We start from the raw sequence: 26,509 nt of genomic DNA, 5'->3' as shown, positions 1-26,509 counted from the left end.
ATAACAGCAAACAAAGCCACCATGCAACATTAAGCTCCAACTGGTGCCTGAAGTATACTTTTAAATGTTATTAAGGTTTACAATTGACCAACACACTGATGTTTATAAAAATATTTATACTCAATAAATAGTTTGGAGAAGGAAACCTTAACTGCAATTTTTGAGTACATTGAAGGATCAAAGATTATTTATATTCATTTTTTTTACAAGCATGGCATACAAAAATATGTACAAAAACACAAAATCATACACCTTGCTGTTTGCTGCAAATACAACGAATAGGAGCAGACAGTTTTTCTTTGTTGTTTGCTAGAGTCAGCACAGTACTAGATGATACTGATCACAAAATAATACTGGTATTACAAAAGGAGCAAAAGATATTAAAAATGCAATAAGAATGAAGTTAAACATACACAAAGCCAATTCATCACAAACTTGTTGAGCGTGGATATAGAGGAACTAAAAAAAAAAACCTTTTTGGAATGATGAAATTGAAGGTGTAGGGATACTAGAGATAAACCTTAAGTGCAAGATGTTTCGGCTCTGGATGGTTCTGAAGTTTTTCTATACAGATGGAGAGTTATATTATAACATAATCACCCTCAGAAAAATCTATTTTACTAATCTATTTGATAACAGAAATGGCAAACTATTGAAATTGTTTTATAAGCAGCTTTTGTGGCTAGCTTCTACAATATTTCTTGTGAACTAAAAACAAATAATATTTTCTAATGCATAATGACAAGACCGCTTTAATTCATGATGGTGATTATAACACTGGCATGTAGCTGTGTACATGAATAAAAGCAAAGACAGAATGACTGCAAATGGACACAACAATGAAGGTAGAGACATAATACATTTGAAAAAGAGCACAATCATTAAATCATTTTGAGCAACAATAACACGATGTTCATAAAAAAAGAAAACCGAGCAAAAATACTACAATGCTATTTGTTTAACAGTCAATATCTCAACATCTATGTAGGTATCAGCTGAATTTGATACAGTCTGAATGTTTTCAAAAACCCAAAGATGTGTTCTGTTTACCTTGACCAATCAATAATCCCACAAACTATTCTAATGGCTATTACTCTACAAAGAATTAACATCTAACATAAATTACTATCACATACACCATTAGCAACATTTAGTAAAACCAAAAATTTGTATCCAAACGTTTGCATTGAAAGCTAAGTCCAAATGCATTAATTCTACTGGGTAGTGCCTTCCTCTGCTTGAATAAATAGATAAAAGAGGATGTACCAAATACAGGTGCAAACATTGTGGTTCGAATGCTTATGAATGACATCATATCATATGGAGGCAATGATCTTTTCTAGTTGAATGACCACAACAGTTTCATGCCATACAAAATTTCTATTTAACGGTTTAGGTTAGGAAAAATAAGATTCAACATGGAATCATTAATTACCATAGTTATTATAACATATGCACCGGGAACAAGGCAAATTTCAAAGTATGTCACTGAATACCATACATCACTGTCTCACTGAAAACGTTCATAAATTAAGTTGTTTTGACTTTCTAACAGCTGTTTTAATAATATAGACATACCATAATGGATATATACAAATCTATAGGGCTTGATCAGGAAGGAATTTTATTTCTGGATAAAAGATGGATGCTAATTAGAATCGGGGGGGGCTTCTATTAGAATAACTAATAGCAAACGTTTATTATACACATGACTTTCAGCTACTAACATACAACTGTCTGATGCATCTTTGTGCTCTTCATCATGTTATCAGATTCAACATTACAATTGCAAAAGAAATGGAAGTGGTAGAAACAAGACTAAGAACTCAAAAACATTTACCTCCAATATGATGCGACTCCTTCTGAATTATTTATGCAACCAATCAATCATAAACACAGGTACGGAATTGATTTATTTTATGGTCATATCATGTGGAAGGTAATCATCCACACAGTGGCCAATACAGCTTTAACTAAGCTTACACTTTATTTCCATTATGAACCTCAAATATGTTTTGATACAATATAAAGATGAAAACAGTCACAAGGAACTAATGCAGGTGGTTTGAGTTCAGAAGCCACACAATAGCATTCTGCATAGTAGTGATCTTAAATTAGTCTACAACAAGATATGCACTTTAAAATCAAATGAAAAGAAAATGTGGATGCTTACAACAAGTATATTTATGTCCGATGCCTAGGTAATTATAAAACACAATCAGCTAGCCTCAGTTATGTTTTATACATCTAAAAATGTCTTTTTAAAAAAGCCCTAACTGTGTTAACCTCTGGGTTAACTAATGGTGCAAAGATTACAGTGCCATTCTTTGTCGTATCTTTCCACATAACAAGATTTTACAACAGAAAGTTGCTATTTAATGATGACAAGTGACAAAGATAGATCCTAAAGAGAGCTTATCCATAATTTATGACCGATGACTGGAAATCTTGATAATGTAGCAACGACAACAACTAAATTAACCAAATTAACTGTTATCCGCAGATATTTTGAATATCAGCATAGGTGACTGTACTCGAGTGCAACTTTTTAATCATGATATGAATGAGAATAAACATTTAGAGAGAGTATATTTGTTTTGTTTATCTCATCTTTTTTGCTGTCGTCTAAACCAGAGATAAAAATGAAAAGGAATCTATTATTGCCAAAAATGGTCTGATTATAGATTATGCACACATCAGTAGAAATGAAACAAACAGGCAAACTGATAATGAGAATATAGTTCTCTTTTCAATGCAATGTGTATACATGTGCGTAAGGTAGTCAAACCTGTCCTAACAGTCACCTGAGTTCAGCGGTCACATCATGACAGTCAATCTAATTTCCCCCTGACAAATTTCCTATATAAATGTCATATAATCAGTAGTCACCTGTCTTCCGTGACTAGCGGCCAGATGTTTATTAAACCCAAGCAGTGGTTTCACCATGATTTCTGTGGCCGTTCAAATGCCTTCTGTGGTTACTAGAGCATATCAGCACTGACCACTCCAAATATGCAAATTAAATTTCTTTTGTTTCATGAGCAAAGCATTGTATATCTAAAGGTATATTACCTGAATCCAGGGATTTACAAGTCACTATCCCAATCAGGGACAAAGCTTAAATTCAGTTCAGGCAAGCTCAAGTTTGCAAGACGTGCCCATCGGCAAGTAGGTACAATTGAGAGAGGGATACCAGATACAAGAAATATATTTTAATATCGGTAGTCCTGGTAAACTACATACAGCACTAGCTTTGTATGAGCTATTTTATCGACAAGGGGCCATGTTCAGTTCATAATAATTTGTATTTTGCAAGTTTAGTAGCCTGCAATCTCACCTCAGTCCATGTATCTGCATATTAATTTGGCATTGATATGTAGGACATTCTTCTATATAACTGGCCAGTTTCTTTCATCTATTATACGTGTCATTCCCCTTGCTGTAGTCCATGTCAAGCTTAGTTGCAAATGTGAATATTTACTTTATAAAGCAAGTTTTGACAAATAAGGAATAAATACATATCTCTAAAGTTAGCAGTTACACATTTAAGTTGTAATATTTGTATAAATCCAGGATTCACAAAAATTCACCCTAAGTTAGTCTCAAGCAGGTTCTCATATTACTGACTCAAAACAATCTGCTTTTCAAAATTATTTTGATGCCAATTTTAGAGTGAGTAGGTGTTAATTGTTAATAATGCAACTCATGACATTTCTTTGACAGGTACTCATCTCTAACGATTAACCAGCAGGAGGACACAGTTCAAATGATGTCTGATCATGTAGTTTTAAGATGCCAAAAGTGATGAAAAAAGAGCAAAGGTATAAATAAATATAATGTGGTTTCCTTTAAGATATACCAGTTTTTTTTATCTTATCATTTAATCATTTTGTAATGTTATGTTTGGGGTTTGATCTAATTTTCCAAGGGCAAGTTCAAATTTCCAATCACTTTTAAAAGATTAGTAAATCCCTGCTGAATCAATGTTCAAATGTTTCAAATTGCAAATGAGCTTACCGTCATCCAGTGAAACTCGAAGGTTTCTGACACAGCCAGATTCATCAAGTAAAGAACACATGTCAATGCAACCATCACTGACATGTACTCTATTCTCGATGAATTAGAATTTCTCCAAGTTGCTGCGAGTGACAGGATTCTGGTCATTGTTCTCAGAATAATATGCTGAGAATTATGTGTCCTTTCCTTCTTTTATAAACAGTACATGACTTTAATTTAATATTTTCGTATTTTTGTACAGCAACACTGGAAGATCGTGTTATTAAATATTGTAACTAGTGGACCTATGTGATCATTGACATGTAGGTTGCGAAATTTGTGTAGTCATGAGACTAGAAATGCAAACGGTGTGTACCAGATCAGATTTCATCCATGCCGTAGTTTTTGTTTCATATGTTTGCAGATTAAATACAGAATGATTATTCTCAGAAAATAAATAATCTTTCTATGGATTTCATTCAGGTATGACCTGATTTAACATCGTTTAAGTTTGCTAGGCCTGCTGGTAAGCAGCTACCTTGACAAATTCCAACTTTTCTATATGCAGCTGACTCTGAACCTACACCATAAATGTTGAAGTATCAAAATGGGGTTGGAAGGGTCAGAGGAAACTTGGACATATAGGTCCTCTAAACAACAGCCCCAGGAAGGTTCTTTCCATTACCTAATCATCAAAGGTCACAAACTAAAGATGACTGTCTTTTCATCTCAGTGAGTTTGAGCAACTGCTTATTCATCAATTGCTTAAAGCATGAACAACTGTTTTCATGCCTAATTATACCAACTGTTTTCATGCCTAATTATACCAACTGTTTTCATGCCTAATTATACCAACTGTTTTCATGCCTAATTATACCAACTGCCCTGGTAAAAAATCAGTTGTGTGTTTCAAAATTACAGGAAAGCTGTCAAATGTTATTAGGAATTTTATTTTCTACTGCTAATGAGATAATGGTGTTTTTGTCTATGTGCAAGAGAGAGAGAGAGATGTATATATGAGTGCATGTAAACAGTTGTAGTCTTTTTGATTTGATGGTGCTGTATTTAAATTATCAGAATGGTTTTATGAGACATTAAATGACAAGCCGAGTCAGGTGCTGATTAATGTATACAGTTATTTCTCCACAGAGAAGACAACACCTCTTGTCACTGGCAAGTCAAAACTCCAAGTGAGGATACAGTCTCCTTGTATCGAACTTATTTTATTAAACTTTGTTACCTTTCTGTTTGCGAATAGCTAAACAAAATATATATATCTTAGTACATGTAGCATAATACTACTGCTAATAATAATGCATACAAAATGAAAATAATGATAATACTACTACTAATAATGCTAATGCTATTAGGTTCATAATACATAAATTTGTCCTGAACCAAGTTAAAGAGCTCAACCTGCCTAAAAGAGGTCACCTGTCTACAAAGACCACTTTTGCTTTTTCCCATTGGTGGCTGAGACGGGTTTGACTGTATGATGATTCTACAGTATCAGGAAGTTAATTTCCTGATAGTTACCCTACTGCAAACTAGATTTAATTTGTAAGATAGCAAGCAATCAACATCATTCCATCTACCCTTGTCATTTGTGTTCTGGTAATATACATCAAGGACATGTCCAAAGCATTGCTTTCTACAAAATGATGTTTCTTTGTAAGTGGTATGCCTTTACAGGACTCACGGTACTAATTCCACTCCAATGGTAAACATATGGAAACACTATCATATTCAAAATTCAATAACTTAAAATTTATGGGTGCTGATAATGACACCTATAATTTTTCGTGCACATCTAACCTTGGTGCAAGCTTATGTGTGGAGAACACCATATGACCCGCGGCAATTTGTTTACATGTGCATGAAACATGTGTTACTGATTCTGCACCAAATGAATCAGGTGCTACTTTCAGTACTGAGTACTCCTGAGTCAAGCCTGTAAAAATGCTAAAATTGCATCAGTAGAAATTTGTCAATATTTTTTTTACATTACGTATAGGATAAGCTCTCAAAAGATATTTTTCCTAAAATTTTAATTTTCATTATTAACCAATTATGGACCACCAAACCTGTAAATACTCTATTATTTCTTCACCCATTTCTACACTGGTTCACAGTTCTTCCGTATAATTACCGTGTGTCCTATAACCAGATTTAATTTTTTTGGAAAAAGTTGTATTTTACTCCTTGATATTAGAGCATAACTGTAAGAAAGAATTGGCCATGCATGGATAATAGTGCAATAGCATTTTATGTGATACCAATATCTATAGTTAAACTGCATCCGCATTACATGTTTCTGTGTTGTATTGTACTTATTAAGGGCTTATTCTTGTTATTAAAATAATTGTTTTCTGCCTTTGTATCTTCATGTTATCTTTCTATGGCATGCATGCTACACAAAAGAAACACAAGCATGCTGACATCAGCAAGTATGACATCACAGGGTATCAAATTACATGACGCATTGTATTTTCATCTCTCACTGGCTATAAGACAAGTTTTAAATGTTTTAAATTTCAAAATTGCATTTCTTTTCTTGCTGACTCTCACGGAAATAAGATACAGTGCATCCCTATTCACATCAATCAAACAAAACAAATAAGTGTGCCACATGACAGGTCAAAATGATAAGAGGCCTTTGCCCTTTTGTGACTAAAACAAATACACACACCCATGAAGCATCAAGAGATGCTGATATTCCAAACTTATTTAAACTATCATCACATGTGATTCATGACCCCCAAATGTTAATAAAAAGGTATAAAAGCCAAGGAAGAGATCCATAAGCTTTATTATACTGAATAATTAAATAACATAGTGCTACTTTTTAGTATAAAACTATGGGGAAGGATGAATAAGCAAAGAATAGACAGAGTAATTTCTTCAAGCCTGGCAATGTTCCCCACAACGGGGGGGGGGGGGGGGGGGGGGGAGGGGAATGTGTATCAACCCAAATAACACATCAACATGAGGTATGTTACATAAGGACATCAAGAGACAAATTTGAAAAAGCTATCCGAAGTTCCTATAATGCTGACATTGATGTTGGAGACAGAAAGTGTATGCACAAACTGTTATGACTCAAGCTATTAAGTATGCTGGAGGTGGAGAAATGTGTGAAAAACTTTGCTATGCCAAGACAAGTTCATGTCTCTATGCAATATGCAGACACTGATAAAAATTGTCACTGAATACACTACTTGTTAAATTTAAGTAATAGAATTGAATTGCATATTGAAGTTGTCTAATACATAAATATATACCTACATTTACCCAAAGCTCATAAAAAGTTAAGAAAAAGTCTCAAAATCATTACTGTGGCTACTTTCCACTATAAGCAGTGTTAAATTACTTACTTTTTAATATAAAGCTGAAAAAATGCATACATTATTGAACAAAAGAGAAACAAAGCAAACATTGCAATCACTCAATTACAGTCAAAGGGGAGGTAATACACCTTGATTTGGCAAACCAAATAGCAAGCTCTAATTTACAACTAAATGATTCCTTACTATTACTTGATGGTAAGAACACAGCAATGTAGGTTTTATAAATAGCTTTTGTTTCAAATATGAAACCATATTTCTGACATGAAGCTTGTTTTCATTTATTCACAACAACATATATGGTGAACAAAACACATATCACTTAGTGCACGCAGTAATCAAATGCTGAAATTTGGAATAATGTGTTCTGAGACCACAAGTTGCAACACCCTGAGTATAAAGGTTTTCTATCATGGGACTTGGTACATGAAGAAAAAAGAGATCTGGTTTGGTGGGAGAGAGCAGTATGTTCACCATGCAGTTATACATCAAGAATGTTTCAACTGTATGAAAAGAGGTTGGGGAAGAAAAACTGCCTGTGTAAAGAATGCAATACAGATAGGACTTTTGCAGACTTATATTGGGAATGAAGGGTTGAAAACTATTATTTTAAGTGAAAATATCCCTCCCTGCTCCCTCAACAAAAGGAATGCAGAAAAGTTCCAATACTGTTTGCCCAAAAATGTAATGTACCAATATGAGAAACATGCTGAACATAGAATAGGTGTCAAGGAGTTTAATTCTAGGATAAGAAATAAGACCGGTATAATTGATATTCAATGTGACTCGACATATAATAATTTCAATTTACAGGTTGAGGCAATGCAGCATGTGCAGTTTTGTGCACAGTCCTTATTTTTACAATGTTCTCTGCTTTGATCTGCTGAGTGTGTCTCTAAAGTTAAATGATCAGTACTGATACATAAGTGATTGTGACATAAGTGGCTTACATATAAAATCTCCCCCACCCCCACCCCCTTTTGGGGAATTGTTGCATGTGTTAAATGGTATTTAACCATATAGGCCAATCTATGGGTACCATCATATGAAATTCTGCCATCAGGCCATACTATGCTCTTTTCCCTATGGCCTGAGCTATCTACTTCCACTCTCCAGTGTATAAAACCATCCCCATCTGTCTTTTGTATAGAAGTTTTCTCCAAAATTACATGCAAACCATGATAAAAAGACTCCATTATGATTGTCATATGTAAAAACCACCAAATTGATACCCTGTATGCACGTGGTAACCATGGAAACAACAAACTCCTATTACGGTATAGGTCGCATATAGGACTCACGGTACTAATTCCACTCCAATGGTAAACATATGGAAACACTATCATATTCAAAATTCAATAACTTAAAATTTATGGGTGCTGATAATGACACCTATAATTTTTCATGCACATCTAACCTTGGTGCAAGCTTATGTGTGGAGAACACCATATGACCCGCGGCAATTTGTTTACATTCATGTGCATGAAACACGTGTTATTGATTCTGCACCAAATGAATCAGGTGCTACTTTCAGTATTGAGTACTCCTGAGTCAAGCCTGTAAAAATGCTAAAATTGCATCAGTAGAAATTTGTCAATAATTTTTACTTTACATATAGGATAAGCTCTCAAAAGATATTTTTCCTAAAATTTTAATTTTCATTATTAACCAATTATGGACCACCAAACCTGTAAATACTCTATTATTTCTTCACCCATTTCTAGACTGGTTCACAGTTCTTCCGTATAATTAGTACCGTGTGTCCTACAAAAGCCATTAGTTATTTGGACCCCTTCCACGATTACATCAATTATTACAGTAACAATTGTATCAAGACTAGAATTTGGGACACTACTTATAGTAGAATCTTTAAGTTATAAGAAAGGATCCATTATGTCCATGACTGAAGACAAGATTGTTGTTATTCAAGTTTAGTAAATCATTTGCCTGGTCTTTCTGTTCTTATCCAATATTAATTGTGTTAAAGAATTTTGGTCAGGCACAGCATTTGCATAATATAACCAGTATTATCAACATTACAAATAACCTATATAAATTGAAACCTGATTTCATGATATATCATCCCAAATTGCAGTTGTGCATGGCCCTAAGTCCTAGCATATCTTTCACAAAGTCCTTAAGTGTGTTTCAAAATGCATTGTTTCAATCCATATAATATAGTTCGCTAAATTTATGAATAAGATCTGTGTTTCAGTAAATTCAATAATACACCACTCCCTCGATAACTCGCGCACATCGGGGTCCAGAAACATCGACTGCACTATAAGTGAGGCGCGAGTTATCAAGGGACCTATAAAATAAGCCCAAAACCAATAAAGTGATTGACGACATAACGTAGAAATAAGGGGGGGGGGGGGTTGGCAGATTATACTGTTGAATACTCACTTTATAATCGTTCTGAGATTAACTGTTAATAAATATCTCTTCATAACGGTGTACTTTATTATTTCCTCATAGGACAAGATTAATTTCAGGATAAATTACAGTATATTGAGGCGATCATCGAAAACATTATTCCACGTGGTTTCCGTTCGCTTAACATGTGTACCACTTCACACATTGTGTACTACGTCACTAATTTTTATGTTGAATTGGATACATTCTAGTTTTATTGTTTGATCCAAATTAGACGTTTTTTTAATATACAAAAGATCGACTCTTTTCGAGAAACAGTGTCGATCGAACGATAGATAGATAGATTTGAATGCGATAGAAGTAAAAGAGAAAACACAAAAAACAAGTGTTAATCAGTACTAACATATTTAATTGGTCTACAAATTTAAAACAACGTAAATTAGAACAAGTTAATACTTGCCGTTTGTGCCACGCTTGACAAATATCAATTCACTTTTTGAAAAAATCAGTTATATTTTTTTGTGCGTGTTACTCCTTGGTTTCTCTGCCACCGAGCAAAATCCCTCAGATTTCTCAACTGCATGAGCTTTACGTAGTCAACATTTTGGGTCTCCAGCCACCTTATGGCAATATCAAAATATTTGATTGCTTCCTGTGCAGAGGGGTGGGGGGTGCAACATCTGCATCTGCATCACTTTCAACACTTGTGTTATTCCAGTTAGAATCGTCTTCTGCTGCAAATTTGTTCGCTATAGAAATAATTATAGTTTCATCTGACATGTATTCGGCTGTGGGGCAATCATTGTCAGCACAAATCCACTCCTCCATATCAAGAGAAACGCCCATCTCAGGACCATGAGTCTGTACGAATTTCTCCCAAACAGCCTCTGCATTAATGACATTAGTTTCACTGAAACATTCTAAGTCACTATCATTGTCGTTGTCTCTGTTATTGTTTTGCTTTACGTCAAAGGCAGCTCGAAGACCCTTAATCCAGCACCCGAGGTCTCTTGTAATCGTTTTTTTTTTTTTTATGCAACAAACACTTCCCCAAGTTGTTGATCAAAACAAAGTTGGCAAGTACATGCAATTAGGTTCTCACAGAAGTACTCACGGGTTTCGATGTGACGGTCGATTGACTCTTTTCATGTTTTCAATGAACAGAATATGTTGTGATTATAATGTTTACACTGAAACAGAATTAAAGGATTAGAACGTGACTTTCACACAGGAAGACGTTTAATTGGTATTTATTTCATTCTCTTTTGCCACCTGTTAGCATTTACCAGAAGTTTTCATTGATCGCTATTTCACCAGACTGTTTATTTACAGTATACTGACATCTATTTATCACAAAAACTTACATAATATATGATATCTTTAAACAGAGGTCTCGCTAGGATTTTAAAACTGGGTCTTTCTGCCTCTGAATTCAATCACTAAATATCAGTACATTTTCTCACTCGGCAACCAGTCAAAGCCTTTGAACTAGCCGCCTAGCTGTTGCATCATGTTCTTTTTTTTTTTAATGTACTCTTATAAAATGGCAACAGTACGTCAAAGAGTCTTTCAGTCACTGAATTCTGTCATTGTAAATATCAGCACAGTTAACTGATCAACACATTTTTCCACAAAGCAGGTGGCTGAAACAGGACCGGCAAATCTTTGAATTTTCCTGCGCACCTATTACTTGCGTACGGAGGACACCCGCCTCAGTGATTTTCTACGTCCCAGATCAAAAATTGGCCTCCAAATACGCGTAATTAAGCATTTTCGAGATCTCTGAAATTAATTCTTCTTTAGAACTTGCAAATTTCAAAATATGGATTATATTTTTACGGGCATTAATCACCATTTTCGATGATAAAACGAGCAATGTATCAAGGTGTAATTTATCAATTCTTATTGTAATTTTTTCATGTTCAGCATATTTTAAAGATATTTTAAATACATTTCTCTGGAAAAAATCGGGAGCCAAGACGGACACCGCGTTATAAGCGGGATCGCGAGTTATCCGGGCGCAAGTTATCGAGGGAACGGTGTCCTCTTCTTTGTTGGTTTATTGGGGGGGGGGCGTTCTGTTCCAATCACAAACATTTTGATTAAATATTTAACGATAAATTCATTAAATACTATACATGTCTTGAATAAAAAGAAATACCTGTAGATTTTTATAGCAAATTAATTCTAATTACATGTAATAGGTTCATGATTGTGATCAGGTAGAACAGTATATTGGGATATGATATAAAAACTTATATTCAATCTTGGTTGTTGTATCATACAGTATTCATAAGCAACACTGCCAATAATTATTCCTACTTCTCAAGTAATGGTACATAAAAAAAGACACAGAATCATTACATAATGATGCATAGCTTCATCATGAACTCATAAAAGGTATGTTCTCTAAAAAATAAAAATACAATGCACAATTCATTTAATGGATGACTGGATCAGGGTAAGACAGGAAAATAAGATCTTGCATACAATCGTAATACACTTACTGTAAACAGTGAGGTTCAAAGATAACCTTGGATCAGGCTCAGAACTCAATGGAAAATTGGCAATTAAAGTGTACAATCCCTCATCACTGGTTATTATATGTTTTAGAAGGAGGCCATCATTTCCCATTATAGTGACCCTGTCTCTGTATTCAGGTTCTACTATAAGTCCATCTGTATCTTTCCAATAGGCTATTCTTTTTGCTGCCTTATTCTCTCCAGCGAACCATGTTTTGGCTTTGATATATTCCCCAGGGTTGAGCTCATATTCCCATATCAGCTGGACATCTTCATGCTCACAGGCAATGATATTAGTCCAGACGTTTTTCCACGAGAAAGCTGAAAATTTTTAAGCAAATTTACAACTATAATGTACATTGAGCATTTCTTACTCTTCTGTTGTAATCTTACAGGATGAAAATCTTGGTGGTTGCTGTAACTTTAAGTTCATGGTATCCATAACTATAACAAAATATATAATAATTACATAATATCATAGCTTGCGAATTGAGCTCATGGAGTTAGCAGAGTACCATTAAGAACTGGCAGGCAGAATAGACAGAAAAATACAGAGAAATAGTATTTTAAGAAAGATATGTACTTTCATATTATGAGACCTACCTAAACCCTAGTCACTATAATTTAATTTTGAAGATGGAGAGTTAATACCAGAAACAAAGCACTGAATTCGAATAATGCAATTTGTTAAAGATGTAGCTAACTACAAAAAGACATGCCTTGGCTAGTCATTAATAAACAGTCTACCTTCCGATTTCTTTCAGATAGTTATAGTGTTTGGCCGCCAATACAAAATATCATCTGGATCATTAAAAAATATTCTCAGAATAATTAAGGAGCTTCCTGCTCAGCACTCATAAAGGAACATAATTTTCTGAAAGGTTAGCTATGGAGATATTTAATGTTTGGTTTTTGATACACTATGAAACCACAACAATCTTACAAGTTCAAATCAGAAGATACAAAATCAAAAATAAACAAATAAGTTTTCTCTTGATGCTGGACTCATCTTTTTAGTTTCAAATTTTATGCGAATTCATTTCAGAACACATACAAATAAAATCATGACCACTTTTAGTGTACTGTTCAAACTGCATAGCATGGGTGTATTTATTACAGTAAAAAACATAGCACACTTTGTGAAATCAAAGTCTGAACTATATCAGTTTATAGTATTTGTGTAATTTGAAGATGAATTCCTATTGAAGTAAATATATATCTTAGTTGTCTATGGGAAAACAATCTGTTGTCGGACAGCATCAAGTAATTTTTGTACAGAAGATATATTATTAGTCTAGGCTTGGTAAGAATTTCATAATCTAGTGCCCCAATTTTGCTCTGCTTATCATACGTAAAATGTTATGGAATACATCTATAACCAGGGATCGTCCTGGGCTTCGCCAATGTCGCAAATTGCGATTTTTTTTCCTTATTGGCGACAAAAATATCCCATCTGGCGATTTTTTTGGCGACAGACTTTTTGGTTATTTAATTTGTACATACAATCATGGATTTGGACTGGATAAATTAAAAGGGAGAATGAAAGGAAGCCACAAACTTGACTAAGCAATGCATTGGAATTGATCTGTTACACAAACGATCCTTTGTTCGTATTGACAACCCCATCTTTACAGTGCATTGTTACATCATAATCTGCTTATGCTGACATCTGGGCTGAGTACTTTGTGCTGTGTTACAGTCAATCATGCTACCGAACTATACCTACAACTGACCAACGTCTGAAGACGCGAATAGAACAGATACAATTAACTGAATGGCTAATCCTTCTGTTGTTTTTTTTTTTTTTATATATACCAATACAATAGTTTTGTTGAACCTTCATAGAAAACTGATAACCTTTGAAGTACCGATTACTGCGTATAAATACAAAGCAAATGGAAAAAATCTCAATCACAATTATATCTGTCGCCAGTACAGCATTTTACTCATTGATCTTTTCCTTTTGCCATCAATCCATGTTACGGCTGCAGAGACTTAAACTCCGCAACAAGAAATAGCAAAAAAAAACAGTTTTGCATAATTAATAATAATTATTTATTTCTCAAAATACAGGAGTGAAAGAATCCCTAAATTGGGTGTGAATTTATGCTTATATATACGGTCCAATATTGCCAGGTGTTGACTCATGTAAGTTTCATTCGTGGGAATGGAGATCCTATTTTGCTTGTCGAGAAAATTTATACAGCATTCAGTGATCATTCTTGGGATTTAGGAAGCAATTCACTACAAGCTTTGTGAAGCTAGCCAAGGGTCGGGGGGCTGCTGAGAGACTACTGGTGTCACCTGTCAGCACTGTAGACTCTGAACGTGGATTCAGTAAGATGAACCTCATAAAAACTGACATCAGAAATAAACTCTGCATCTCATCTCTCGAGAATTTAATGAGAATCAGCATGTACAGATGTGAAAAATTAGACTTTGAAACTGCATTCAACAAGTGGGCAGCCCTAAAATCGCGACGGATCTTCATGTAACGCTTTGTAACATTTTGTTAATGCTTGTTGTAATTAGAGTATTAACTAACCCATCTTTTGTAATTTTCATTGCCTGTTACATTAATAGACTAAATTAACACTTGAAAAAATGTACACTACTTGTTCTGGTGACACTTTTTGAAAATTGGCGACAAAATATTGAGGTTGGCGATTTTTTTGGCGACAGCTTTTTAAAAGCCAGGACCATCCCTGTATAACTGTGTATGCTGTTCAACCTAAGCTGCTCTTTTTTACATGAATCTAAGTTACTTTATATACCTGGCATTTATTGTTCAGAGTGTTTCAATAAAATCAAATACAGACGAGGAAACATGTTTTTTGGGAAAGATCAATAAACTGATGGATTTGAATCATCTATCAAGAAGCCAATAAACACTATACCTACTTTCACCTAAACAAAAATTTATTAAGTTTGTACAGATGTGCACTCCAGTTTATACAGGTTGTAACAATTTAGAGCACCTCTATGTACAAGGGCCACTATAGTGAAAATGACAGTACACTAAAATGTATGAGGTTGTGTAGCGCACAGTGGATGAAAAGGTACATCAAGCTGAACTAAACTGTACACCTGAAACATTCTGCTGGACATGTGCTGACAGATAGCATGTCTTTAGAGATCATTATTATTCACCAAAAGGATGGATGAAATGATTAATAAATGAATCAATACATAAATGAATAAACAGCTACTTATCATTTAAGACAACAAATAAAAAATAATTATTTCAACCTAAGAAAAATGTCATACTATCATCAAAGTGACAGTTCATATAATAATACCGTTCTCATTACATATCATTGATTTCCAGGTGGATCTTTTGGATTGTATTTGTCATATCCGTTTATTCTTTAAAAGTAGGTTTATCACTCCATGGTCTTAAACTAAGTAATCCGAGTAATCAGCAAAAGCCAGCAAGTTTTTAAAAATTCAACAAATAATTGTTTCCCAAGGATACAAAGTGAAAATTTTAAAAGGACTTAAAGTATTGTAAATTAAATCAGAAACAGTCTGAAAAGTTCTATTAATAGTCCAAAAGAATAGAGTATATTGAATGAATTCCAGTGGTGTTCTGAATGAGTTCCCATCTTGAAATTGCTGTTGTAAAAACAGACTGGAATGTGGTGATGTGCTAACAATCTTGATGTATCACAATGATATAATCCAAAATATCCTTGAATGAATTCACAATAATCCCAAAATAGTGATTTAGTCCAAAAAGTATTAAAGAGCATTTTCCAATTCCAATGAATAATTTAAATAAATAAATCCTCTCAATTATTATCTGAAACACAGATGAAATTGATTTCATTGAGACTGATGTTAAGATATGGAATGAGAAATTCTATAGCAAACAACATTTATATTAAAAACAAAGACACAATAACAGAACCTAGGATAAGGATCGTTTTCTCATCAAATTTGTAAACAACTTTCTTCTTTTAATTGCTAAAAAAAATCTAGACCCTGAACTCAGCATCTGTAAATGTGTTTACCTCCAAGTAATAATGACCGTAAAATATAATCTAAATTCATAGACAAGAATTAGCTAAATAATGTGCTATTTACAACAACAACAAAAGAAAAACATTAGTCAAGTATGCCCAACTCCTACCCTCAATTATGAACATAGATCAGTCACACAATACAAATTAAATATACATAACAATAGTTTAGATCAAATGCACACTTTCTGACTTACCCTGGTAAATTTTGTGAATGTTGTCTGGGATCATCCTGGGCTTCGCCAATGTCGCAAATTACAATTTTTTTCCATTATTGGCGACAAAATATACCATCTGGCAAATTTTTTGGCGACAGCCGTTTTAACTGTTTAATTTGTACATACAATCATGGACTTGTATTAGAGAAATTCAAAGGGACCACAAACTTGGATACACAATGCACTGGAATCTATCTGTTACTTAACAAATCCTTTGTTCATATTGCCAAAACTATCTTTACAGTGCATGTTACATCATAATCCGCTATGTTGACATCTGGCCTGAGTATTGTATGCTGTGATACACTCAGTCATACTACTGGACTATACCTACAATCAACCGACTTCTAAAGATGCGAACAGAAACAGCTAAAGATTAATTAAACGACGGATAATCCTTATGGTTTTTTTAAAAATGTACCAATAAAATAGTTTTGCTGAAACTTCAGAGAAAACTGATTACCTTTGCAGTACCAATTGCTGTGTATAAATACAAAGCAAATTGGAAAAAATCTCATCCAGAATTATATACTGTCAACAGTGCAACTTTATCATGGGTAAACTTAAGTTAGACGTTGCATGTTCATCGTCTCTGCCTAAAAGTAAACAAAATTAACAGTATTTGGATTTAGTGCAAATCATCAGACAACACAGTCACTGAACTTGATGTTATACCTGACAGTCCAACATCATCTACATGTAGTGATGGTAAAAATGCTTCAAGTGCACCATCGTGATGAACAGGTCAAAAGTTCCCAAAAATTTCTCGACAGATGGAAACCTGGGCATCTGTGGCTGAGATGTGATACAAAGTTAAAGCAGGTGTTCCGTGATATATGTATCAAGGCACAAGTCGTCAATTAATTTACAACTGGTTGTGATATTCTGAAGAAGGAGTGTGACACCAAACATGAATCCAGCAGGGTAAGTAATATATATTAATTTTGTTCAATAGTTCCATGAAATCCGAATACGTTCCAACGAAAAATGCCCCTTCTGTGTTGAAGTTTCAAATGTACAGAAAGATTTCCAAAGAATTCAAATAGTCGTTGAATAAATTTAGTTAATACCATAGTTATTCTAGTGTGTCATGCAAAAAATAAATCTTTTAAAAAACCAGGTTGGGAGACTGAATCTGAAAACATGCAGACTGGGACCTACCATTGGAAAGTTTTTTGCAGCTTATTTAAACATCCTTTTCGCTAAATATTCACTGATTTTTCGGGTACAATACATGTGAACTTCTCAAAGGACACGCCGTTTCTTACTGTGGAGTGAGTTACCTCCGTTGTAAATGTCTTTTATTCAGCTTTTGTACACTGTAAAATGAAAACTTGTTTAATTAATGCTGAACGTTTGATGATTTTATACATCTTAAATTTGTTAAGCTTAATTGCTAATTGCTTTTTTAAGTTTAAATCTTTAACATTTTAGAAATATTTAATTTATTGTTTATATGGCATTTTATAAAGTCTAAACATTTTGCTACTGTTTTTATTAAATATTGTTAAAAAAATTTAAAATTCTTATTTAAGCTTTTATGCACAAACGTTTCACAATTTAAAATTTTAAGCATGCATGCAAGTGTTTCTTGAAAAAAAAATACAAATGTGTGTGTGTGTCTGCTAGGCATAATGAGAAAATATTAACTGTGCATGATGTGATATCTCTAATTTGCTCTATAATTCCTATAGACCACCATACCTATCCAAAATATCAAACCAAGGATCATGCCACCAGGCGAAGTGGGCGACTAAGTCACCTAAAAAAAAACTGAATTTGCCTTCTGTGAGAAAAGCAAAAACAAGTTTGCCCATTGATTTTCCAACTGAGTGACCATAGTTTACAACCTAAGAGATGCTCCTTCTACCTAGTCATTTAGTTTCACTGTAGTTTTAATGTCGTGTTGTAGCTCAGAGTGAAATTTATGGCATACTTCAAATAGCTGTGTTGATATCAAATGTGTTGACAAACTCTGGCACATTAACAGGCACATGTTTTAATAGTTGACTGATCATAAACCCTTTTCCAAGCAAGCTGTCATGGCCACTTTCTGCAAATTATATTTTGATGATGAAACATACCAACTTGTGTTTTAAAACTTAAACATCAATATGAAAATAGCAATTGTGTTTTATGGAAAGGAAAACAATTTGTAATTTGATGGGGTGATTTTATGTGCCATGTTTGTATTATTTTCTTCATAAAACAAGTCTGTAACTGTAAATGAACCTGTCCTGGGCAATAATAGCAGACATCACTGTGTCTAGGAAGTACCTATTGATTAGATTGTCTGCATTTTTTAATCCATGGGCAAATAAATTAAAGAAAATATACAATTCATATAAAGCAATCATCTAAATGTTACTGTTGAGAAATCTTGACTACTATTTTATAGTGAAGTTTTAGAAAGTAAAATATCTTTTCTAAGTGGTAGATGATTAAGCATTTTCACCAACTTACAATTACAATACTGTAATCTAGGTACTCCTATCAGTTAAAATTAATTACAATGCATACTTTTTACTGTAATCTAGGTACTCCTATCAGTCAAAATTAATTACAATGCATAGTTTTTACTGTGATCTTTTAATGTCATAAAATACACAGCATATGTACATGATACATTTGTTTGCCACAAAAATGTGTTTGAAATATAAATACAACACAAAATTTTCTACTTGAAAGAAAGTGTGCATATTAAGAAACTGGGGACATAATTCAATTAAGAGAACTAAAGCACATTCACATAATATTTCTCTCTCTCTTTATATATATATTCTATCCCTATTCTATCCAAAGTCACTTCTCCCTAAAATTCAGGTTCAGCTTCACCCCTGCAAACATACTGATGATCTGCACATAATTTTGCCTTTCTCCCCTATCCAAGATGGCCAGAGCACCCTATAACAACTTATATACAAGTTATAAACATATGTGCAGAGTTTAAAGATTACTTGAGCTTGACACACATACCTGTATGTGAATGGGCAATATTGCATTTGTCAACAACAAATTAAAAGACAACATGTCTAAGATACTGTCACATAATTAGATGTTAATATATTGTCGTATCTGTACTCTATACTTACCAAAAGCATGTTGAATTTGAAGAACAATAATACCAACGATGACCACTGAATCAGACAATAGAGACATCACGCCTTTCATCATGAAGCGTCTCACTGAAAGAAATGTAAATGACAAAAAGGAATCCACATGATCGTGTCCTGTACTGAAGAGAGTTACAGTATTCGCACACTCTCCCATTTATTTGTGCTGCCCTATCCCCTCCCCCCCCCCCAATGATATAAAAAATGAAAAACATCAAGAATATGAAAAATGCAAAAGACTGTCATTTCATTCTGGTTCATCAATTTATAATTTCTAACATGACTGGTGCCAGGGTTTCCTTAACACTGTCAACTTATCTGTATATCAAGCTAAACATAAGCTCAATGTAAACAAACTAACTGCTCACTGTCCATTGCTGAGTTTTAAAATAGTCCATTTTAGAAAAAACTGTCTACATCTAATATTTGTAATGTCTAGCTTTAATATTTCTAAAACAAACTGAACAAACACAAAGGGAACTCTTGTAAGAATGTGTTCAAAGATATGTAACTCCAAAATTTACTGGATTACTGAGATTGTCAAAGACGGTGTACTGCATTTCATCTATTGCTTGAAAAATTAGACCCACCAATGCAAAGATGGTGACCGTATTTCTGAAGAAACTTCTGTTTGATTCAAAACACCAACAAGTTGACAGTGTTTGGGGCCCCTGGCATCTATCAGGTTAGAAATTATAAACTGATGAATGAAATGACTATAGTACAAATCACACAGGTCATGTAAGTGCATTTACTGATATAATTGTTTTAAAAATTGTTTTAAAAATTTAATAGTAATATAGTTATAACAAAGTTTATTCAATCATGATTTTTTAGTGATCTACATATTAATTATCATAACAAAATTTCCAGAGAAAAATTATCAATCACTATGGACTTTTACAATGGCAGTTTGGCATTACACTGGGTCAAAAAAGTTGATATTGGGTTGAACTATTACCGGTACGGGGGAATCAAGGTACGATTGCACAAACAAGAAGTCTCGCATATCTTCGTTGATCTCCTGTATGGATGTTCAACTATGAATGGGATAGAGGAGTAACATAAATTAAGATTTATTTTTAGTTTGTATATTTGACATTTCTTTAAAATAATAGTTTAGCATGATGTAAAAATTTATCTACAATAAATCTGAACTGACTGCCATTTTTCTAGCCTTTTGCATGTATGAAAGCACATATTTGTATAGGAAAAATTGGTATTATGTACGAACTGAAATAAGACATGATATACCATACAGAAAATATATAGTATACGAAGTTACATAACTGCCTCCTATTTACTGGACTTGTGTGCCAATTTTTTTCTTCCTGCTTGCGTTTTCCCAGGCTTTGTTTATAAATGATGACATTGTCGCATTACTGTCTATGTTTGTTGTACAACTTTTTCCCAACTGCAGACACATTCCCTCTTACATCATTGCGTATGACAAAACCAGTTTAAACGAGCTTGCCCTGCTTGCTTGGTTGTGCCTAAAAAATGTCGAAGTACGTTATCATTGAATCTGCCGTTATGCATTTTTTTAGGAATTTGTACAAAAATCTTCAATGGAATTTTGATGGAAAAAGCACAAAATAAAGTTAATAAATGCCATTTAAAGGTATATGTTGTCAAACTGTCCAAACTGACACCTGTAACTGCAAAAAGTACCTTAGAGGGCATACATGACCTATGTGACTTGTATTCTTTAAGTTTGCACATTTTTTTATGTCCTTGATGCAATTTGTTTTGTTTTGTTTCTTTTTTTAATCGGTAGGGGGTGAATAAACAAACAGGAAATTTGTTCAAAAACTATCAGCGTACAACACAGGCACCTGATTCGGGGGGGGGGGGGGGGAACATTAGTTTACCCCTGAATCATGTGCTTGTGGGCGTCTCTCTAAACACCCCAAGACTCTCCAAGAATACCCCAATATTACATAAATTCGCACCAAAGCTCTCAAAAAGGTACCAAGAAGTGAAAAAAAGCAAACACACATATGGACATTGTTACTATCAATGATTGATAGTATTGGTTGATGGCCCTATTTCTAATAACCTATGGAAACTCTTATGCACCAAATCTCTTTAATTCTATATTATTTTTTTACATAATTTCCTCATTCAATGGCAATGCACCATACTTCTCTCATTTATTTTGTTATAAACTGTTTATATACAAATTTTCATTTCAAATTGTGCATCAAAATATTTGACAGAGACGTTTAGAATACATGATCAAAGAGTGTTTCAAACTCCACGGAGTGATTTCCCTTGATTTTAAGTAGCTGTGAAGGAAAGTCTCTCTGTAATTCCCTTGATTTTACATCAGTGTCAGTTTATCTGTCTGAATATATAGGTCATTTAATGATTGGTACAGTCAAATAGACAATTAATTATCAACAGTAACTCGCAAACCACCAAGTCATTTAATTCAAATGCACTTAAATCATCCCATATGATCCTTTGAAAGTTTATCTAATTATGTCAAATCAGTTAAAGATACTAATGTATAATAAGTACATAATACGTGTTCTTTCCATTAATCAAGCATTATTATTGAATAAATATTCATTTATATACTCTAATATTCATGTGTTAAAGACAAAAAAATGTCCGTTTTGCTTACAATTTAATTTGTATTATAATTTTATAACTGATTTTATCTTGATAAGAACCCAGAATGTTCTAGAATGGAAAATTCCATTAAGTCATATTATTTCCAGAAAATGCTATTTGTGACCTAGGTCAAGTAGAGGGCTTTATAATCTTGTTTACATGAGAAATTAGTCATTCGTGCTTTAACATCTTTAGTCCGGTGGATGGGGTTATATGTAACCAGATGACGGATTACCTAATAGAAAGAGAGAGAGACCAACCCTCCGCCAAGTTGTTGCTCTTCTGATTCTGTATATTGAAAATTAAAATTTATTCCTTATACTAAGACATATTTACTGAAATAAATACAATCAGTGGTGTTCTACATGTTACATTCTTTGTGTCAATGTATGAATTACTGCCTCAATAGCAAATCGAAAGGACATGCCAAAAATATGACACATGTTAAGCAAAGATGATGCCGTAAGATTCAAAATCCTTTGAAAAAAAGCTGTATTTAAAGCTCTTTGCTGCCATGAGGCATGTATCCAAAGATGTCACCATACATTAAACAAACTCACCTATTAAAATAGCTACGATGTCGTAGCCTCAACTTGATTTGTTGTGGTTGACGCTACGAACTGATCCCATATCATGTAATGGAGCAACAAAAAAATCATCACTAAAGTGAGAAAAACAAACAGTGTAGAAATCAACTACATAAGTATAATCATGTTGTGAAAGAAGTTTGGCTTATGTTGAATATATTAAGCCCTTACACGATAAAATAAATTGGCATGGTTACTCTAACAGTATCCTGTCCGCCATGACAGATAACGCGAGACTCTCGTCGTGACCCCTTTTCTACGTAAGGCTTGCCAGACCATATTTCGGATATTCTACGCTATATTATTATCAATCAAGTGCGAATAATCGCTTCTTGGTGGAATTTCAAAGTTGCCGATAAACAGTATTTACTTTAAATGCGCAGAATTTCTGACCCAAACGGCGCCAGATTTTTACTACGATTTGTTTACATTTCCAAATAAGGCGTCAATGTCCTTATATGGCACACAAACAAACGAGGCTGAGAAGGGAAGTAATCATTATTTGAAATAATATGGCGGACGATCTAAATGAAAATATCGGCTAAAAAAGGTAAACGAGATTTTACAACTATTTCTACAATGGTTTTCGATACTTCCGGTATTAAATAAGAGGACAACTCAATGTATTGGGTTGTATGCAAGGAATATGTTTAAAGTGTTATTTTAGGCTAAAAGAGCTCCATTAACACGTATATGCTCATGTTAGTACCCTGTCCACGAGGTACGAGTACTTTTTATACGACGCGTCTTTGTGCAGAAGTAGAGGACCAAGAAATATAGGAAGGTCATTTGTATTTTTCCTCACAAATCTCTGATTTTTTTTACACCAACAATGTCACATAAAAGTTTCCAAGGCCAAATGTTCAATCAATGCCAATCGGTTGGTTCTTTGTATTTGTTAAGAAGTGTTTCAGATCCTTTATTTGTTCTTTAGTGTAGCAGATAATTGATGGCACTTGCAATTTGTTGTGTATCACAGTTTGTACGTAAGGGTGTTCATTTAACATTCCCAACACATCTAAAATCTCAACAGCAACATTGGTGTTTCTTGCGCAGCTGCTTATTTCTCTTTTCCTGGCATTATTCTAGCAGCAGAGGGGCTGTACAGACCGAAACTTTTTGCACAAAAAACCCCTCCAGGAAACTATTCCTCGATAGAGGGCTTATTTCGACGAAATAAACCCTTCTATTCAGAATACAGGACAAAAAAAAATGTCCCCCGAAAACTCGAAGAGTTTCCAGGGACAAACTCGTTGAGTTTGCACTGACAACTTGGGTTACTTCAATAAATCTGAAACAGTTTCCGTGGCGGGGTCGTTATTGAAAAATCCATGGGTCGGGTCCATCCCCTCTGCTGCTCTGGGAAATGAGTTTCCAAGGAAAAACATTTTTATGTTAGCGGAATTAAATCATTGACAAATAAATAATGGCAAATATTGGAGAAGCACATACGACTAGATTAGCTCGAGAACGTCTCGAAGCAATTCAGAAATTTCTTCCTGTCCGTGATAGTGTCAGACAAAAATTACAACTAAGACAGCAAGCACGGGAAGGCTTTGCAGAGACTACGGAGGAATTATTTAAACCCGTGACCAAAGCTACTGAAAAATCCGCAGCTGTTACCAAAGAGGCTTTAATAGAGCAAAGGAAAATTTTACAGGATATTTCAGCTGGACTTAAACCCCCGCCTCCACCCGATGAAGTTGTTGTGTCAGTACCTGCTGGTAAGCGAGTAACAGGGAGAATTACTGACCCCGCCAAAAGATTTACGCCGGATTATATTGAACTTCTTAAAAATGTACCAGAAGAGAAATTACCTGAGACAATACTGTTAGGATTGATTAGAAGAGATGTGTCTTTAAACCCAGAACACGGTTCTATGACAGATGATAATTTTATCAAATATTCGTATCGTATACGTGAAAATAAAAAACAAATCAGCAGGGACGATACAAAATACGATAGACTTGTAGATGCTATACGTAAACTTGAAATTCCACCATCGCAACCTCAAGAAGAAAAATCACCGTTGCAACACACAGAACGACAACAATATCCTTCACGGCGAAGAGCAATAGATCCTGACCTAACTCCGTTAAGTGAATACGAGGCTGCATCTGAAGGAAGTCCGCGGGGCCAAAAATTCAAACAAACTAGGTCGCCGATAATTAGCTTAACAACATCTTCTGAAAGTTTGCCTCAAGACATTTTATCCCCAAGAATTGTACCATCAACAGGGGAGGGTTTAGGATCCGGTTTTATTGCCTGCCCTAATAATATCATCGATGATGTATCACGGTTGGAAGTTCTCATCGGAGGAAGACGTGCCGGAAACAATTCTCCGGAAATTATAAATGAAGCCGCAGATATCTGTCAGAGACTATTTCAGCGTGGCATCATGGATATCAGCATCTACCGGGGGCTCATTGATGAACTCGCAGACGGTTACCACAGCGACTAATAATTAAATTTGCTAGCAAATTCAGTTAGATAAACAATAATTAAATAAAATGATACTACACGATTCTTTTCGCAGACCAAGAAGTGTCAGAGTAGTAAACTCACGATTACCAGTATACGAGGTTGTTTACGGAGATGGAGTCGGTGATGTTGTTAGGGATTTAGTCACAAGAATCGCTCCGAAAGCTGGACCGTTAGCAAAACAATTCGCGATGAAAGCCGCTGATGTTGTCAAGGATAAAGCCATTGGCACTGTTGGTAGTCTTGCCGGGAAAGCATTTCAATCAATCAAGGATCGACTAGCACAGCTGATACGAAAAAAAAACCCAGTCGAGAGGTTGGTGCCAGTAAAACTACCATCCACTGAAGCTATGCCGGCAAATGTTAGTAGCGTAGTAAATAAGGCCGTAAATCAGAAATTAGCTGAGATCGCAACAGCAGGAATTACCTCCAAAGCGTTGCAAGATAGTGTAACTGCTAATTTGATAGCTGGTAGTGGTTTCCGGTGACGATAACATTTTAATTAGATCATCACAAATAATAATAATGTTTGCACGAAAATCCAATGACGCGTTTGATATGTCCAAACCAGTACTTAAAGATGATTCTGTACGTGATTTTCAATATTATTCTTATGAAGCACGTGATCCTAACCAACGCGGAAGAATTGAACTACAGGTCCAGGATACAAGTAGATACTTCTTGCCCGCTGAGGCCTTCATCGAAGTTGAAGGTAGGCTTTTAAAGAATGATAACACTAACTACGGAATCGGCGACCGAGTTGGATTTGTTAACAACGGCATCATGGCGTTATTTAAATCCGCTATTTACATGATAGATGGAAAAGAAATTGAAACAATTCATGATAACGTCGACGTTGCCACAACAATTCTCGGGTTGGCGAGATACTCGGATGATTACACCAGATCAGCCGGACCATCAATGATGTTTGCAAAGGATATAACCGACAGCCCCGAGAACAGGAATGTAACAATGAATAATGCCGGTGACGCAGTTGCATCGATGAACGAAAATTTTAATTTGGGTTTTGCAACACGTAGATCGATGTTAAGTGGAGATGAAGAGTTCTCAGGTGTGATTCCATTGTCTCACATCTTTGGATTCTGCAGAGATGTCCACAAGGTCATATTCGGTGCCAAACACACAGTTGTACTTGTGCGAAAACCTGATGATAATGACGCTATCTGGCGAGATGCTGCTGTTGCCCCTGGTCAGGTAATACTAACTAAAC

The 26,509-nt window shown here is 34.6% G+C and overlaps 1 protein-coding gene across 3 annotated transcripts in view; it reads right to left on the bottom strand.

The window, feature by feature from the left end:
* The window catches only part of LOC149798650 (uncharacterized), a 56,709-nt gene extending 33,695 nt beyond the window's left edge, over nucleotides 1–23,014 (bottom strand). For 2 of the 3 annotated variants that reach the window (XM_089957489.1, XM_089957490.1), the window contains exons 1-3: nucleotides 22,771–23,014; nucleotides 19,571–19,663; nucleotides 12,224–12,559 (exon numbers count right to left, since the gene is read on the bottom strand). In XM_089957489.1, coding sequence (XP_089813615.1) covers nucleotides 12,224–12,559; nucleotides 19,571–19,652 — 418 coding nt within the window. In that variant the 5' untranslated portion in view covers nucleotides 19,653–19,663; nucleotides 22,771–23,014. The remainder of the gene's footprint in view (nucleotides 1–12,223; nucleotides 12,560–19,570; nucleotides 19,664–22,770) is intronic. The other variant, XM_089957491.1, reaches the window with a different exon arrangement.
* Between the last annotated feature and the right edge of the window lie 3,495 nt (nucleotides 23,015–26,509).

Source organism: Sinohyriopsis cumingii, chromosome 5 (assembly GCF_028554795.1).
Source record: "Sinohyriopsis cumingii isolate HCF-2022 chromosome 5, ASM2855479v2, whole genome shotgun sequence".
NCBI lineage: Eukaryota > Metazoa > Mollusca > Bivalvia > Unionida > Unionidae > Sinohyriopsis > Sinohyriopsis cumingii.
The sequence above is the reverse complement of the archived record's forward strand: the minus strand, read 5'-3'. Positions and strand labels throughout refer to the sequence as shown.